Source organism: Monodelphis domestica, chromosome 1 (assembly GCF_027887165.1).
Source record: "Monodelphis domestica isolate mMonDom1 chromosome 1, mMonDom1.pri, whole genome shotgun sequence".
Lineage (NCBI taxonomy): Eukaryota > Metazoa > Chordata > Mammalia > Didelphimorphia > Didelphidae > Monodelphis > Monodelphis domestica.
In genome coordinates, this window is record NC_077227.1 from 501,727,074 (window position 1) to 501,745,113 (window position 18,040).

Genomic DNA, 18,040 nt, shown 5'->3' on the forward strand with positions numbered 1-18,040 from the left:
GGGGAGACCTTTTCAGGAACATGGCTAATATATAACTTGAATTTTTGGCTTAGATACAATTCTGCATCCTGCTTTATGGTTGGGAAAGATTTCTTGTAATATGGGTTTTCAGGATTTAAATTTTATATTGGGGCTTTTAAAGTAGGTTGTGATGGTGAGTAATTAATTACTTCCACTGGTAGAAATTTAGCTGATAAACTTGGTTACCTGGAGTATAGGGTAGGAGGCTGTGGTTGGGGACTTAGAGAATTTTGGCTCCTTTTGTAGGGTTCTGTGATGTTCTCATGGTCTCCATCTGTCTTACACATACCTACCTGCCACTGAATACCAGTAATGATAAAGAAAATTAATGCCAAATGACACAACCACCAAGCTTTGTCTATAATCCTGTGGCTTCTGAACCTGTGAAAGAATGGCATTGTTTCCCTAGTACACCTTGAGGAGATGTTCAGGCTGTTGCAAAGGAAATGTTCTCCATTTCAAGACAAACAGTTTGTGCTCACAAGAGTGAAGGCTGAAGCCAGAACTCCAGCTATCTCTGCAAGCAGAGGCCAGCTTATAAAGGTGGAAGTGAAGACCTAACAGTGGGGCAGTGTCAGCATCCTTAAAATGGCCAGCCAGTGACCTCTCCTTTTATTTAGAGGGACCAACTTTGCAAATGAGGAAGTAATTGAGTCTGTGAATTGACTGAGCTCATGGCCCTTCCTTTTCCCCAGTACTCCTTGGATAACGCCATAATGGATTCTGAGGTGTTTAGATCTGGAAGGAAAGTTGGTTATCAAGTATTGTACTCCTAGCTAACCAGTTCTTTTTTAGGGGAATCAGAGAGGATTTATTACAAGGTGCCAGGGATACCAGGGATATTGCTTTATCTACTAGTTCATGTAACATCATGCATTTTCTTCTTAAATAATTATTTAGTTTGTTTAAGAGGCTTTAGAGAAGTATCTCTTAACCTGAGGTTCATGATGCACAAAAGGTCAGTGGACACAATTCAATGACTTATGAAATTGGATGAGCAACAAAGACACATCCTTATATTTGCTAACTTGTTTTCCTTCATAATATCATGTGTTTTATTTTATACGTTTAAAATTGTTATTCTGAGAAGTTTCCATAGGCTTCATCAGATTGACAAAGGGTCTCAACACCAAAGGTAACAAGCTTCTACTTTAGAGTTTCAAGTGGATCAAGATACTCAAAGGTATTTTCAGTGTTTCTTAATGTGTCCCTGCTCTAGATGTGGTCTGATTAGAGCAGAGAAGAGGAGGACTACACCTCTTCAAGGTTTTTAAATAGTCTTTTTCTCAGTTTGTTACTTCTTTGACTTGTGTAACACTGACCTCTCCTGATTCTCCTTAAACTTCAGTTTCTTTTGCTTCTTCCTCTTCCTAAGTGTAGGCTCCCATCTCCTGTTCTTATTTCTCTCCCCATCCCCTCCCCTACATTTGCCTTCTTTTCCCTCTCTTTCCCTTCCCTTCTTTTCCTCCTTTTCTCTTTCCTCCCCCTCTCCTCCTCCACCCTTCCCTTTCTTCCTCCTCTTATATTTCCTTCTTCTCTTCCTCCTCCTCTTCCTCTCTCAACTTCAATTATCTCTTTGAGCATATGAATGAATTTAATAGTGCTATAACACAATTAAATTAAACTATATCTTCCTTCCAACGCCCATTTTCCAGATTTTCCCATCATTTTCTAACCCTCAAACTTAAAACCTCAGAACTGGTCTCTTCCCTTTCGCTCATTTTCCTACACCAAATCAGTTATGAAGTCCCCTAATTCTGCTTCTACATAATTTTTCAAATCTGTTCCCTTCTTTCCATTTGTGCTGTGCAATCTGTTCAAATTCCCATCACCTTTCACATAGATGACTATAATAGACTCCCTCCCAACTATTAGTTTTTCCCTACTCCAAACTATCTTTTATATAGCTGACAAAGTAATCTTATGAATGCAAAGCTCAGACCATACCACTCCTACACCTAAAAATCTTTGGTGTCTCCCTATCTCCTACAAAACAAACTTTAAACTCTTGAGCCTGGCATTCCTGATTTTTAATAGTCTGGCTCCAATTCACCTTTCCATCTTTATTTCAGAGTACTTCCCTTAGCATATTTATTCTAGCCAAAAGAGAAAACTTATTGTTTCCCAAACTCGTTCTGCCCTTTCCCACTTGTATGATTTTAAGAATGAACTACTTCCATTCCCAATCTTTGGCTACTGACATTTCCCCCCTTCTTCCAGGCCTAGCTCAGGTGCTATATTGTTGGGGCCCTTCAACTAGAAATGAGGAATTTGAATCTCTCAGATTACTCTGTTTGACATTTCAATGCAATGAATCATCTCATAATCTATATGCTAGTTATTTGTGTCTGTCTCAATGTAATTTCCTTAGTAGAATGTAAGCTCCTTGAGTACAAGCATATTGTTGCATCTCCTTCAGTGTCTAGCACAGTACCTAGCATAGTGCTTAGCCCAATGTGGCCATTTAATGAATTTTTGTCAAATTTGTTAAGCTAAGAAAGTTCTGGTCTTTGGTGAAGAAATGAATGTGTTCCATTTTAAGAACTTATGGAGGAGCTACTAAGTCTTTTTGTGCCAATCCCAACCAAATCTTCAATTTTTATGAAGAGCCTTGGATCTTGGGTTTCATCACTTGGTGAGATGTCCTATCTGATTTTGAGAAAATAACAAGATACAATTAGTGTTCCTTCCTGGAGCCTTGGAACAGTCCATCAGGAGGATGTGTCCATGGACCTGCCGAAAGCAAAGGAAACTGTCCCATAGTAGTAGTAAGGCAGAAGAATGTCTAGATCAGTAGTTCTCAAGAGAAGAGTTTTGCTAGGTTCACTACAAAATTTTGGATCTTATGTTCTCAAAGGTAAAAAAAAAATTCATGAGCAATTTTCAATAGAAATTTTACTCAGTGTATTAATATAATATTCTCAAGTTAAATAAAACTTGCCTATTGCATGTATGTACAAACTTTAAAAAATAACAGATCTTGAACTTGACAGGAATTCAGCAAAAATAGCTATTCTTGATGAAGGGGAATGACATGCATAAATTTCTATGCTCTTTCCTAATGTTGCCAAACTAAACTTTCAGTGTGGCTAGATTCCTCATTAAGTGTTGTGAGTAAAAAAAAAACTTTGACAAGTCCTGATCTGGATACTGAGAGAAGAGTTTTAGGAGGCCACCTGAAAACTTTTAGCACATATCTGGGGCATGTATTACTGGAGATGGACTCTTTAGTATGTGTCTGATTTTGCCCCCTCTATATGGTTGGAAATTGCCACCAGTATTTGTTGCCTACTACTTTCGAGTAAGCTTAATTCATCTCCATCATGAAAAAGTTAAATATGACAACAGAAAATAGGAAGATTTTCATGTTGGGAGAAATCTTAATGAATGAGCATATTGGGCTTGGCATCCTAACCATTTACTGATTCTCCTGTGCTTCTGATCTTAATCATCCTTCCTAATATCTCTTCTGGCTTCAACAATTCTCCCTCTCTAACTTTCTGCCTAACAATTGAATATGTCAATGGACTCCTGAAGCAGACTGCTCCATTACTAGACAGTATTAAACTTAAGGAAGTTTTTCATTACAGAAATCTCCCTCTCTCTAAGTTCCATTATAGATTCTAGTTCTACCTTTCAGGGCCTAAGAGAACAATTCTAATTCTATTTCTGTATGACAGTCCTTTGGATACCTGATGACTGTGAACCACTCCCACAAGTGTTAGCCTAAATAATCTTCAGATCTTTCAACTGATCCTTGAATAATAGTTTTGAATAATTTCATCATCTGGAGCCATTCCAATGGACCAATGTCCCTCTTAAAATCTATCGCCTTAAACTGAATACAATTTTCCAGATGTGGCCTGTCTGGGGCAGAGTACAGTAGGGTTCTCATTTCTATCTTCCTTGTTCTGGACAATGTAGTCCAAAATTAGATTTGTATTTTGTGGGTGCCACATCACAATGTTGACTAATCCTAAACTGCAAGCCAACAGATCCCATAGTCCTCTAAATATTTTTCACATGAATGGCTTTTAAGAGAGTCAGTGTGGCATAATTGATAGAGTTGGTCTTTGAATCAGTAAGACTTTGGCTCAAATCATTATTCTCTGAAACATATTAGATATGTGGCCACAGAAAGGGCATAGTACCATTGGAGCCAAAGGTCACCTCCACACCATGATGAAGGATCAGAGTTGGAAATAGTGGAGGAAGATTCCTTGCAAACTTCTCAAGATCCCTTACAATCTTTATCATCCTTGCAAAGACAAGGAAAATATTGGGGATTGAAGGCAGTTAGGTAGTACAGTAGATAGAGAACTAGGCCTGAAGTCAGGAAGATTTGAGTTCAAATCTGGTGTATGACCCTGGGCAAGTCATTTAACCTCTGCTTCAATTCTCTTAGCTATAAAATGAAAATAAATAACACCATCTGCCTCTCAGGGTTGTTATGAGGATTAAATGGGATTTATAATTGTAAAAGACATAGTGAAGTATCTGGAACATAGGAAGAATATACAAATATTAGCTATTATTGCTACTTGTGAATAAATTGGGTCTTGAAGATTTAGCCTTCTATCACTTTCTAATCCCTAAATGGAACTGAAGTAATTCTAACTCCTTTAGGATTTTAGAAAATGGGATGGATATAAGAATTTCTTCACTTTGTTACAAAATATTAGGAGCCCCAGGGACATTCTTAGCCCTACTTAAATCAGCTTAGCAATAAGAAGAATATTTAAACAGAGGCTGGGGGAAATCTACCTATCAGGGATAATACAGACAGGAATTCTATAATGCAATGATTTTGGCTCTGGAATCAGAGGAACCTAGATTTGAATTCCATCTTTGACACTACTAAGGTCACTTGTGTGGCCTTAGACAAGTCATTCACCTTCTCTGAGCTTTACTTCCTTCAACTGTAAGAGGAAGTGATTGGACTAGATGGTTTCTAAGGTCTTTTATAGCTCCATGATTCTATAATCAAATGTTGGACTAATAGACCTTTAAATACTCACTGGAAATCAGAGCAGATTGTCAAAATCACAGAGACTCTTAGAGTTTGTAGATACCTCAAAGGTCATCTCATTTATGAATCTCTTCTACAACATTCCTCCAAAGTGGTCTTCCACCCTTCTCTTGAGGATCTCTAATGAGGGGAAGCCAAGAGGAAGCTTGAGGAAGCTAACTCCCTATATGGATAGCTACAATTGTTAGTTTTTCCTTACACAGATCTCAGTAGACTTGCCTCTCTTTCTTCCACCATTACTGTTCTAGGGTTAAACAAATCTGTTGTGCAGTCATGTCCAACTCTTCCTAAACACATTTGGGGTTTTCTTGGCAAAGATAACTGGAGTGATTTGCCATTTTCTACTCCAGTTCATTTTATAGATTAAAAAAATGAGGCAAACAGAGTTAACGATTTGCCCAAGATCACAAAACTACTAAGTACCTGAGGTCAAATTTGAATTCAGATCTGCCTGACTCCAGGCCAGGAACTCTATCCACTTTGCCACCTAGTTGCTAGCTCTAAACACAATTTAATGCTCCTTCCCAGAGGGAGCCCTTAAACAACAGGAAGGTAGCTATCATTTTCCCTCTCCCAATCTTTTTATCTCCTGATTAAATAGCCTCGTTTCCTTCAACAAATGAACAACACATGTTTGAAGTTTTTCCACACCTCCATTTCTCTTTCCTCAATACTCTTAAGCTTGTCAATAGTCTTTCTAAAATGTTATGGTCAGAGCTTACTACCAGGTTCCAGTAGAATCACCTCTTGTGTTCGGGACACTATACCTCTTTTAGTGCAGCAGTGAGATTATATTGTTTCCATCCTTGCTTCTTTCTTTCTTCTTTCTTTCTTCTTTATCTTCCTTCCTTCTTTCCTTCCTTCCTTCTTTCCCTCCCTCCCTCCCTCCCTCCCTCCCTCCCTTCCTTCCTTCCTTCCTTCCTTCCTTCCTTCCTTCCTTCCTTCCTTCCTTCCTTCCTTCCTTCCTTCCTTCCTTCCTTCCTTCCTTCCTTCCTTCCTTCCTTCCTTCCTTCCTTCCTTCCTTCCCATTTTCTCTCTTTCTCTTCTTCTCATTTGTTTTTCTCTGCCATGCCATACTTTTCATATTCAAGCCACTTAAATGTTTAGTTTTTTTTTTAAACAGGAGTTCTAGACTTCATCTAGTCCAGTGGTTCTCAACCTCTCAATTTGTAGCAATGAGAATACATAATGCATATCAGGTATTTACATTCCAAATCATAACTATAGCAAAATTACAGTTTTGAAGTAGCCACCAAAATAATTTTTTGGTTTGGGGTCACTGCAACATGAGGAACTGTATTGCAGGGTCAGGGCATTAGAAAGGTTGAGAACCACTGATCTAGTCCAATCCTAAGCCTTTCCAAACCAATGATTCTAGGATTCTACAGGTGTTAACTAGTGGCAATAGAGTGGGAGACATAGTCATCAAGGGGTAAGGAAGAGGACCTGTGCAGTTTGGGGCAATCCCTTAAGCTCTCTGGGCTCCAGGTTACTCATCTGTAAAATGAAGGCCTCAGTTAGATGACCTCTAAAGTCCCTTCTAGCTGTCAGATCTTGTGATCTCATGTTTGCTGAGGAAGTAAAATTATAGGAAATCACTACAGCAGGAGTACTAAATGGGAGAGAGAGGTGTGGACTGAGACAGGCAAGTCACTTTCTCCCTGCCGGGGTGCTCGAACCCTTGGGTCCGGGACAGGCGGGCTCCGCCTCTGGCTCGTGGGGCTGTCCTGTCCCCGCCCCGGGGCTGTTGCAGCAGGTGCTGCACGGAGCAGGAAGCCGCCGCCGCTGCTACTGTTTAGCCGGCACGCTGGGCTTGTTGTCACGGCGCTACTCCAGGAGCCAGGACACACCGCCGCTGGAATCCTTAACTCGGCCAGCAAGGACCTCCGCCCCGCAGAGCTCGCCTGCACGTTCGCTGCGGGGACCCCGGACCTCCAGACAGCTGAGCAAGTTTGCAGGAAGGTGACTTAGGCCAGCTACACCGCCCTCCCTTCAAGGGGCTCGCCCGTGCTCCCTGCAGCTTCCTTGCCCCTAACCCTACGACGCCTCGAGCGGACTGGGGGGAATATCACAGACAGAACAGCGGCGAAGTTCCCAAGTCCCGGCGGGGACTTTTTTCTCTCAACCCCCCATCCCCAGCCACTTTCGTTTGTCCCTCCCGAGCTTGGCGGGACCTCCACTCCTCGGCCCCAGAAGATGAGTGGCACAGAGAAGGATCCGGATTTGGACCAGAGGGGGGACCCGGGCCCCGAGCCCGTGGGGAGCCCCCAGGTCGAGTTTGACTTCTCCATCCTATTCGATTATGAGTATATGAACCCTGTAGAAGGTGGGTGGTGGCCCCGCCGCGCAGGGTCGGCCAGCGCTGGGCCGACGGACTGGGGGAGGTAGCAGGCTGGGTTCAGCTCTAGGCCCGCAGCAAGGGGAGGGGGCTGGGGCCCACTTGCCACACCAGGCCCCCTTCCCTGGGCTGCAGCTGCTCTCTGCGGACCGTGGGGGGCCCGGGCTCTTTCTCTTTCCCGTACCAAGGTGAGAGGGAGGCGGCAAGGCGGGGACTCAGCTTCTCATTCTCCTCTTAACCCTTAGAGGAGGATAGGTGCACGTCTGCTTCTGTCCGGGATGAGGAGAGTGGAGCTGAAGGTTCCTTTTCCTTTGTGGGATAGAGGCCGTGGGGCCTTTTTGCCAAACTATATAATTCTGAAGGAGCCCCTTCCATAGGGCCAATAATGGATCACTGGTACCTGAGGCAGTATGGTGTGATGGCAGAGTTGTCTGGAATTGGTATTGGATGACTTGCCTTTGGTCTTTCTTGCTATTAATGAAGGCTTCCAGAAAGCCACTTCTCTGGACCTCAGTTTTCTCTGAAAAATGAGGGAGTTGGATGAGATTTCTAAAGTTCCTTCCAAACTCAAATTCTATGATAACAAAAATGAACATTTGTACATCACTTTAAAATTTATAAAATTCTTTGCTATCTCACATGAGTCTTCCAACTAAACCGGAGCTTTATTCTACAGGTATTATTATCACCTATTAAACTTGAGGAAACTGAGGCACAGGGAGATTAAATTCTTGATCCCATGGCAGGCATCAGAGATGGAATCTGAACACAGTTCTCAAAGCCTCATTATCTCTACAGTTCCAGTTCAAATGTTTGGTTCAAATGTTTTTTTGAAATTAGAAGTTTTAAGCATAATATAATAAAAAGAGCGAGGAAAACTAGTAAGTGGTATTGGCCATATTAGGAAGGGAATAGGGGGTAGAAAAGACTAGATTGAGAGGGGGAAGTCCCAAATAAGTTTTAATAATACTACGAAAATTAGTTGTAAATCATCCCAGATAGCCTAGTGTAGACTGACTAATTGTTACTTAGGTCCACAGTTGTTTATGCTTCTGTATAGACCAAGGAAGAGGTAAAATGTGATGGCAGCTCTAAAGGTGGTTTTCCTCAGTTGTTTTGAGGCCAGCCCATTTCCTCCCAATGTTGTGTGGCTGCTTGTATCACTCAGATCAGTGAGTGGAGAGTGATGAGCTAACTTCTTAAATGGTTTGTACAGTGGCATTCTTCCTCCCTTGATGATGGGGGCTAGTCTTGTGTTAAGGCTCTCAAAAATGCAATTTGTCCTCCCCTGGGATTGGTAATAGGTCTATCCCTTCAGTGAGTGTAATTATGAATCAGGGGGACTTTCCAACTCTTCACTAGGTGCTAAACTCAGCTCTGCTACACAAGAGCATTCAGCAGAGGGAGGAAAAACATCCTTTTCGGGTTTTGTTAGTTAACAGGTTCCCCTGACAAGTTGATTTAAAACTCTCTGAGAAGAGCAGGCTTAGAATGTCTGACAATATTGACCAGCTTAAAACATGACAGGTTTTTGAAGCGTGCTTTCTGGCAGTGTGTAATGATCTCAGTGGAAATCCTTTCAGTAGAGGAACAAGTCTTTCATACATACTTGTTTGTTTTTCTGCTGGTCTATAGAGTTAATCCTCAGATGGGCTACAGAGCTCCCCCCCCCCCAAAAACCCATACTTTCCTTCTTAGAATCAATACTGTGTATTGATTCCAAGGTGAAAGAGTGGGTAAGGGCTAGGAAATGGGGGTTAAGTGACTTATCCAGGGTCACACAGCTAGACAGAGTCTGTGACTTTCTTTGAATACAGGACCTCCCATCATTGGGCTGACTCTCTATCCACTGAACCACCTAGCTGCCCCCTGGCTGCAGAGTTTCTTGAGAGTAGAGGTTGTATTTAGTCTCCTTATCTCCTATAACACCTAACACAGAATAGGTGTTTAATAAAATGTTCAGAACATTAAAGATAGAAGCAACTTTAGAATATAAAATTGCAAAGCTAAAGGAGACCTTAGAGATCATTTTGTTTAACAATTCTCAAAGTGTGCTCTGGAAACCTCTAGGGTTCCTGAAAGCCTTTCAGGGAGTCTGAGAGGGAAAAATTATTTTCATCATAATACTAAAATGTTTTAATTTCTAATATATATATAACCTACATAAAGCAAAGATCTTTAGGAAGAGTCCTAAATGATTTTTCAGAATGTAAAAGGGTGCTGAGACCAAAAAGTAGGATAACCTGGCTTGGTTCTCCACGTTTACTTTGCTGATGGATAAACTAAGGTCCAGTTTTGCTGGTCTGGTTGTAGAAAGTTTATTCTTTCCACTATCAACATCCATTCTCCTCTGAGATGTATCTGACTCTCTCAGAGTTCTGGTCCCCTGTTTGCCATCAGTCGAATATGTGGAAATGGTAATTAGTATTAATTTTGCTTTAGCCAAAGATGGAAATAATTATCATGAGAAGGAAAACAACATTCTAGAGTTGCAATCTGGAGAGCATTCTTTGCTTTGAAAAGATACTATTGAGAGTCTGCAAACAGTCCAAGCCAAGATCAGTGGTCTTTCTGTTTACCAAGATTAAAGTATGTCTTATAGAACTATTTAACCCCCCTCCCCAATCTGTAATCAGTGGGACTCACTAGTATGCATTGAGTAGATTGTATGTGGAATCATTTCAGAGCAGATCCTGATGGAAGATGTTTTATAAATACTTTCCCTTTGCAAATGAACTATCGAACTGATGGTCTTACTATCTAATTCCATTGGTTTCTAAAACATAACTGAGAAGGGTCCTGAAATTAATTATGTGAATGTTTATCAAGTTTCTTATTATGTGAGGAATATTATGTTAGGTACTATGGACACAAAGAGAGAAATAAAAGGTCTTTTAGTAGGTTGGGGATGACATGTAAACATATATTATACACAGAATTCAATATGATTAATGCTTATGAAAACAAAGTGTTAGGAGATCAGATGAAGGAACAATCTGTTTAAGTGATGGCACTATTGTGCATCCTAAGAGAGCTGGAAAATGGAGAGTAGTCATAGATTATGTAGATAGGTTTGTAGTCATAGATTTTGAGACCTTGACTCCCAGAATGGAAAGAGTGTTAGTAAATTGCTCCAGATGTCCAGCTTCCCCAACACTATTGCAAGGACAATAATGCCAGCTTTCGTCCAGTTGCACATGTTGGTTCTCCGGAAGGGCTGGGGCCACCTCAGCTTCTTAGGCCCTCCAATTCCATGTGGTTATTGCTTCTCTTTGCTTGTGGGCTTCATCTCAAACCATCATGTTGTTTATTAGGAAATGTTTAGAGCTTTACTCATAACTCTGGGTATGTGCACACAACAAAAATCAAGTCAGCCGAAGTATAGTACAAGTACTTTATGTTAAATGGGAAAAGGACAGGAATAGACAGAATTTGTATGGTGAATATATATCATTGGATTTGGAACCAGGGGAATCTAAATTAAAATCTTGCTTCAAATACTAGCTGTGTGATCCTGGGTAAGTCACTTAATATCCTTCTGCCTCTGTTTCCTTAAATTGAAATAGAGAAAATAATATCTCTTTTTTTACAGGGTAATTGTGAGGATCAAATGAGATAGCATGTAAAACTTTTAAAAATAGTTTAAGGATTATACAAATGTTATATTTATTATAATTATCTATAATTTCACTGGGAAATTCCACTTTACTAATGCAGACTGGTATCTTCTCTTCAACTTAAGAGTCTTACAGAGTTGCTTAGAATACAGAAGGTAAATGACTTGCCCAGGGTCACATAGCCATTTGTGTCAGAAACAGGACTTGACCCCATTTCTTTATCCATTAAGCCATGATGAATTTTATATTAAATTACCTAATGTTTTTCTTGACAAGATAAGCCTAAGGAGGCTAATGGACTTTTCTAGAAGTCCAGCTTTTCTGTGTAAGATTCAGTTCAATCCAGAAAAGATTGATTAAGCATCTACTCTGTTCAAAACACTGTTTATAGAGGAATAATAATAATTTTTGACATATTGCATTACAGATTTGCAAAATCCTATTAGGCAAGTGCTATTATTCTTCTATTCTTCTAATTTTACAGATAGGGAAAGTGAGGCTCTGAGCAACCTGCCCATCATCACACAACTAGCCAATGACTTAGGTATGTTTCTTGATTCTAAGTGTACTGCTTTACAATGTACCACTATGGCATATTGCCTCTCTTAAGTATTTAAGCATAGTCCTATTTGAAATGGGATATCAAGCAGATGATTTTATAATAGGAAGAATAATTTCTAAAATTCTGACAGAGTGGAGCTCTAATTCTTTTATATATATACACGTTCTTTGGATAACTTTAGTTCTTTTGTCTAAATATGACAATTTATATATGTAGTGCTATAAATCGAATATATCTGTATATACATACTCATGTATATAATAGGTATCTCTTCCATATCATGACTTTCCCCATTGCAGTTTTGATATATTGCAGATTGCCATCGGAAATTAAATGGGATTTTGGGGAGAGTTTTGCAGAAGCTGCAGATGGTGCATGAAGGCTAGCAGATGACATAGAAAAAGTTTAGAAACTATGTGGTCCGTGACCAAATACTTAACCCAAATTTTATAAGGTATTGTATACATCCCATAAAAGAAAAAAGAAACAATTTCAATTTCTTCTCTGGTATGAAGGGAGGGCCAACAATTTTACCAGGAATTTCTAGATCTTGGGAGTGCTGTGCTCCTAACCTCTGGGATGTGGAAGGGATATCTGTGTGTGTATGTGTATATGCATATGTTGTCATTCAGTTGTCTCAGTCACTCTTTGTGACCTCATTTGGGGTTTTCTTAGCAAAGATATTGGAATGATTTGCCATTTCCTTCTCCAGCTAATTTGAAAGATGAAGAAACTGAGTCAAACAGGGTTAAATGACTTGCTGAGTGTCCACAGCTAGTAAGTGTCTGAGGCCAGATTTGAATTTAGGAAGATGAGTTTTCCTGACTCCAGGCTGCGAGTATATACAAATAATTATATATATCCAAGAGAGGCAACATGGCAGAGTAGATAGAAAACTAACCTCAGGATTCAAGTTCTGGGTTTGAGTTCTGCCTCTTACAGACTCTGGGCAAATCACTTAACATTTCAGTGCTCTGGGCAGTTCTCTAAGAATATTAATTACACAGAAGAGACTTTTGTAGAGGAAATTTCCTCATCTGGGCATATCCTTTATCAGTGAAACAACAGGCCCATTCCTACCCTTTACTTCCCATCACACACAGAGAGTTGGTTAAGCTATTTAGTCTTTGTCTCAGATTAGACTGTTAACTTCCAGAAAATATCCTAACATCATCTTGCCTCACCCATCTTCAGAATATTAGGAATATATGTAAAAAGGACAATATGTTGCAATAGAGAAAACATCTACATGAGAATTAGGATCCAAACTCTTTTACTAACCAGTGATATGACCCTGGTAAGTCAACTTCCTCTCTCAGGACCTTAGTTTCTTCATCTGTAAAACGAAGGAATTGAAGTAGGTGTGCTCTCTATAAATTCTCTCCTAGCTTTAACATGAATTTGAATTATCTATCAGACATTGCAGTTTTTATGAATAAGTTGGGGAAGGAACATGAGCTAGGACAAAACGAGAGAGTTGTATTATATTCACTTTAAGGTCCCTCCTAATTTCTCAATCAAAAATTCCACTCTTTTATTTCTTGGAGGCTAACTTAATGCCCATTTCAGTAGCATTGTCTTTTAATGTTTAGTAAGCAATTGCTTGGCTTGCTGCCCACTGGTTTGCAGTCCTTGTCACAATTTATAATTGGAAAACTCACCATTACAAATCTTAGGGACTATTTTCTAGCAGGCACAATAAACACTTATAGCATTGTACTAAGAAGTTATCATCAGTGCTAGACTAAGAACAGGCTGAATTTGATAATGTCCAAGTATCTAGATTGGTGAAATAAATTGATGGAATGAAGTTATCTTTTATGTAGAAGAAATTAATGAATTGAACTATGTTTCATTTATTTAAAAAAGTACAATTCACAAATATTTTAATATGTAATTGCAATTAGACATTCAAAATGATATTCTTTGAATAAATCATTGAGGTTAATTAAGAAATGTTTTATGGAGATTTTAAGAATATCTGTACTTGAATGTTCAGCAGCAAAATAGTTCATTATTTTTTACTTTTAGATACCAAAATGCTGCTTACCACCAATAATTTCCACAATTTTTCACTTTCAAAATTTGTTAATGCTTTGGAAGTTTAATCTTTGATTATATTTCAAGGTATGAAAACACAATGCTCAAATAATTGGTGTCACGGAAAGAACACTGGATTTTTAATCAGAAAACTTGAGCTTGGAGTCTAAATTTGATAGTCACTCACTACCTGTATGACTTTAGACTAGTCACTTGATCTCTCTTGGATTTAGTTTTCCTATGAGGTTGTTGAACTAAATCAGAGTTGTCTAACTCACTATCTGCCCCTAAGCTCCCAAATGGAGCTGAACCAGATTAAAATGTACTTGGGAAATGTTTAACAAAATAATACAACTACAATATAATATGGATAATGTTAACTTGTGGTTTCTAAGTTAATATAGAGCCAGCAGGGATCCTTTTGAGCTTTGACACTACTTGACTAGATAATTTCCAAGTTCCTATTTTAGCTGTAATCATTTCAAAATTCATTGTTTATCAAATAGATAAAGTCATTATGATCATCAAATACTATATACTGAATAAGTCTCCTCTGACTGAGGATTTTACATTTTGACTGGAAAGTTCGTATCTAGCAATAACCTTCTCCATTGATAATGAGGGTAGAGGAATCATGAAGACAATCAACCAGCTATGCAATCCAGATCCTACCCTTTGACAAACTGACATGGTGGTCTAGGTATTTGGGAAAGAGTTGGTGGCACAAGTTTGTCCTTCTCAATGAGTTTGAAACTTCCATTCTCATAGAGTAACTGAGTGATGGAACTTAATAAGCCTTTATCACATCTACAGCAATAAGCACAATGCCAAATTGAGCCCCCAAGAGACCAGGTTTCTGTAGATAGGCATCATATATTAGCAGAAAAAATTTTGGCATTGTAGTTAAAAAAAATACCAACCCAAAAACTTTGGATTCAGATTCTGGTTCTGTCATATGCTAGCTGTGTAACCTTGATCTTTTCATCTCTCTGGGTTTCATCTGTGAAACTGAGAAGGCTGGACTAGAGGACCCCTAAGCACAATTTAGCTCTAAATTCTATAAGAAGGAAAATACCCTTGAGCTCTGAACACCTTTGACCTCTACTAGACTATTATTTCTTTCTTGTACAACTAAGGAGGTAAACAAGCTGCCAAATGGGGTTACACACATCCTGACCCTAAAGAGGCCAGATCCTCACTTTGTGAGAAATGAGGCCAAGAAATATATTACCTAATGATATGAATAAAGGATGTTTGGATATCATAAATCTTCAAATTGGTGTAAAAAGAACTCTGTCTGTCTGTCTGTCTGTCTGTCTCTCTCTCTCATCTAGAGGACAGTTAAATTCTAAGTCTTATTTATGCTTCTAATTGACTTTGTAGTAAAGGACTAGCAAGTTACTTTCCCTTTCTGGCTCTTAGTTTATATTTTTGTAAACTGAGAGAGCTGGGCTTGATATGTTCTTTAAGGTCCTATATAGGTTTGTATTTGATGTTCTCAGTTCTAACATTTTAGGTTCTAAGGCAGTAATGGCAAACCTTTTAGAGATGGAGTGCCAGGTCCCACTTACTCCCAGAGACCCATATGCTGTGCCCCTCCCCCACAGTGAGTGCTGGGTGAGACCTCCCCCCCACCATCTTATCCCACACAGGGGAGGGAGAAAGCACTTTCATTGGGTTGCTGGGCAGAGGGGTGAGTGAAATGAATGTCCACAGCAAGTGTAGAGAAGGGGAGGGGGTTGTGGCCTGAGCATTCTGCCCCCCTCCAGCTGTGCCACCTGTGAACTGCCCACCTTACCCCCTTTGAGCTCCCATTGTCTGCTGGGCAGAGAGGCAGGGGATGTGAAAAAAAAGTGTTTTTAGGCCTAGTGAAGAGGGGAAGGGGAGTAGCTCCACCCAAGTCCCTCTGCCTTTCTAGTAATGAATTGGGTGGCTGCATGCCCACAGAGAGTGCTCTCTGTGCTATCTTTGGCACCTGTGCCATAGGTATACTATCACTGTTCTATGGTCTTGTTTTGCTCTTGTTCTGTGGTTCTGAGTTGAATTCTTAGTTCCATTCTTAGTTAACTGATAATTAAGATATTAACAGATAAGTCCTTAAGGTATGACCTGTAGCTGGGATTTGGGGATTTTAATGGAATTTCCATTCCCACCAAAAAGCTACAGGAAGTAGTAAATGAACAAAAACATATACTACATCCCTTAGAAAAGTTTGGAAACATTTTTAATAGCAAGTATGCTTTTTACACACACAGAGACAGTGACAGCTCTTGACTTGAGTTTTTGTATAGGAATTTAAGCTCAAGCTGTTCAGTCTCTAAATGCACCTAGTCTTGTCTTTAAATTATATTTTGGTTATATGCTACCTAATGCTTTAGAATTGTGGGCTTTTGCTTGATTGGGTATGGGAGAAGGCTAAAAGAAAGGATTCCTTCCCTAAAGTGTGTGAGTGAGGTACCCTTGTGGCTTCTTGGCTCCCTCTTTTGGATGATATGACCAATCAGAAAGGGCCTAAGTACTATTGTCCAACAGTGTCCCATTTCCTTAGATAGTTACTGCTTGTGGCTCTTGTGGACTAAATGAAGGCTGCCTCAGAAGCCATGGAAATACCACGTGATGCTATGACTTCTAGACAAGGGGGTACTTCTCCTTTTCCATTTTTTTTTCTGCCAGAGGAAGTAGACTCTGTGACTGTGCAGCTCAGGCAGCCAACTTGGACTTCTTTGGGGAAGTTGACCTAGAGATGAGAGTTCTACCAGCTTGTAGACTGAACTAAGGGAAAACACACACTATCACCACCCCCACCAATTCCCCAAAACCAAACTCCAGTCTCATTTTATCTACTGTGAAGAACATGGTATTTCATTACTGATAGTTGCTTATCTTCTGGTTTGTGCTGACTGTTCAAGTCAGAGTCAGGCTGTCACAGCAGATATATCTTCAGTGGGTAACTCTATATGATACAGGGAACATCAGAACTGAATGAGCTACTTTCAATCTTTTTGAAAATATTAAAAACTAAAAGGGAAATAGTAAACTACTGAACATAATAATTAATAATTAAAAAATAGTCCTTTATGATTTTACAAAACATTTTCTGGCTAGGCAGAATAGTGGCTAGAGTCAGGAAGACCTGAGTTCAAATTTAAACCCGTAAACTTATTATCTGTTTGATCAATGGCAAGTTATCTCATATGCCTCAGTTTAATCATTGGTAAAATGAAAATGATAATTGAACCTGCCTCTCAGGGTTATTGAGGATGAAATGAGATAATATTTTAAAGTACTTACTTGACACAGTGCTTGGCGCATAGTGGGCTATATAAATGTTACCATCACCATCATCATCTTCATGGATCCAGTGAAATACACAAAGCAAGTGACATAAGCTCCATTTTGCAAACAGGAAACTGAGTTTCCCAGAAATAAAGTGATTTGTTCCCATTTACAGGGTAAGAATGGCTTGGAATTAGGATTTGAGCCTTGTTTTGACTTCAAGAATCTACTTCTAACAACATTTGCTTCTGAAATGATCGTGGGCTAAGAGGTGTGATATTGTGGTGCAGTCATTAAAGTATAAGGACTTCAGTTCAAATTCAGCCTCTCAGACAGTTACTAGCTGTTAATCCTGAGCAAGTCCTTTAACCTATATGGTCCCCCTTAAATGAAATGATTGACTTGATTGTCTCTAATAGCATTTCCAGCTTTCAGTCTGATTTTCATTGAGGTATATGTGATAGAACCCAACATTTGACCTGTTTTGTTTAAAAATGTGCCAGTTGTTCCCATTTTAATATTTTCTTTACCTGTTGCTGAATGCCTATCAGAAGAAAGGAGACTTCTCATTCAGTATTGATAAATATTTTTCAAAAGTAAACTCTTGAATTAGCCTCTGCATACCTACAAAGAACTAGAGTCAAATGGGGAAGAAAAGTAGCATCATGGAATGAGTGCTGTATTCAGAGTTAGGGAGATCTAAGTTTGAGTCCTGGGTCAGACACTGACTATTGACATGACCTTGAGTAAGCCACTTTAAATTCCCAATGACTCAGTTTCCTTCTTTGTAAAATCAGGCTTGCGGGTCTCTAAATCCAAATCTATGTTCCTGTGATTCTAGTGTATAGTGTCTACGGTAGTTGTTTTAAAGGGGTCACATGGTCCATTTAATAAGTGTAGCCTAATCATGCAGGAGGGGCCCTTCAGACCTGTCTGTAGCCAATGAGATCCTCCTGGTTGCTATGGCAAGGAAAGGAATGTCATTAATTCAGGTTGGCAGTGACCACTGCTTACGTGTGCCCAAGACAACAGGAACATGGTCTGGCATAAAAGCAGTGGGGAGAAAGTATATAAAAAAAAAAAACAACCCAAGACTTGGATTTTAACTCAACCTTATAGAATAGAGAAGTCATACGCTTCGAGTTTGCCAAGTATTT

General features: G+C 39.5%; 1 protein-coding gene and 1 long non-coding RNA gene across 6 annotated transcripts in view; one reads left to right on the plus strand and one right to left on the minus strand.

Annotated features, from left to right (window-relative positions):
- NFATC2 (nuclear factor of activated T cells 2) overlaps window positions 1–18,040 on the plus strand; it is a 215,626-nt gene that overhangs the window by 9,520 nt on the left and 188,066 nt on the right. For 3 of the 4 annotated variants that reach the window (XM_056812937.1, XM_007475728.3, XM_007475726.3), the window contains exon 1: window positions 6,674–7,376. The exons of the other annotated variant lie outside the window; for it this stretch is intronic. In XM_056812937.1, coding sequence (XP_056668915.1) covers window positions 7,247–7,376 — 130 coding nt within the window. In that variant the 5' untranslated portion in view covers window positions 6,674–7,246. Of the gene's footprint in view, window positions 1–6,673; window positions 7,377–18,040 lie in introns of those variants that run through there. 4 annotated transcript variants of the gene reach the window in all.
- LOC103106750 (uncharacterized) overlaps window positions 1–18,040 on the minus strand; it is a 29,293-nt gene that overhangs the window by 8,655 nt on the left and 2,598 nt on the right. Inside the window, exon 2 of one of the 2 annotated variants that reach the window (XR_458564.3) lies at window positions 7,789–7,908. This is a non-coding gene — a long non-coding RNA (uncharacterized LOC103106750). Of the gene's footprint in view, window positions 1–7,141; window positions 7,909–18,040 lie in introns of those variants that run through there. The other variant, XR_008915435.1, reaches the window with a different exon arrangement.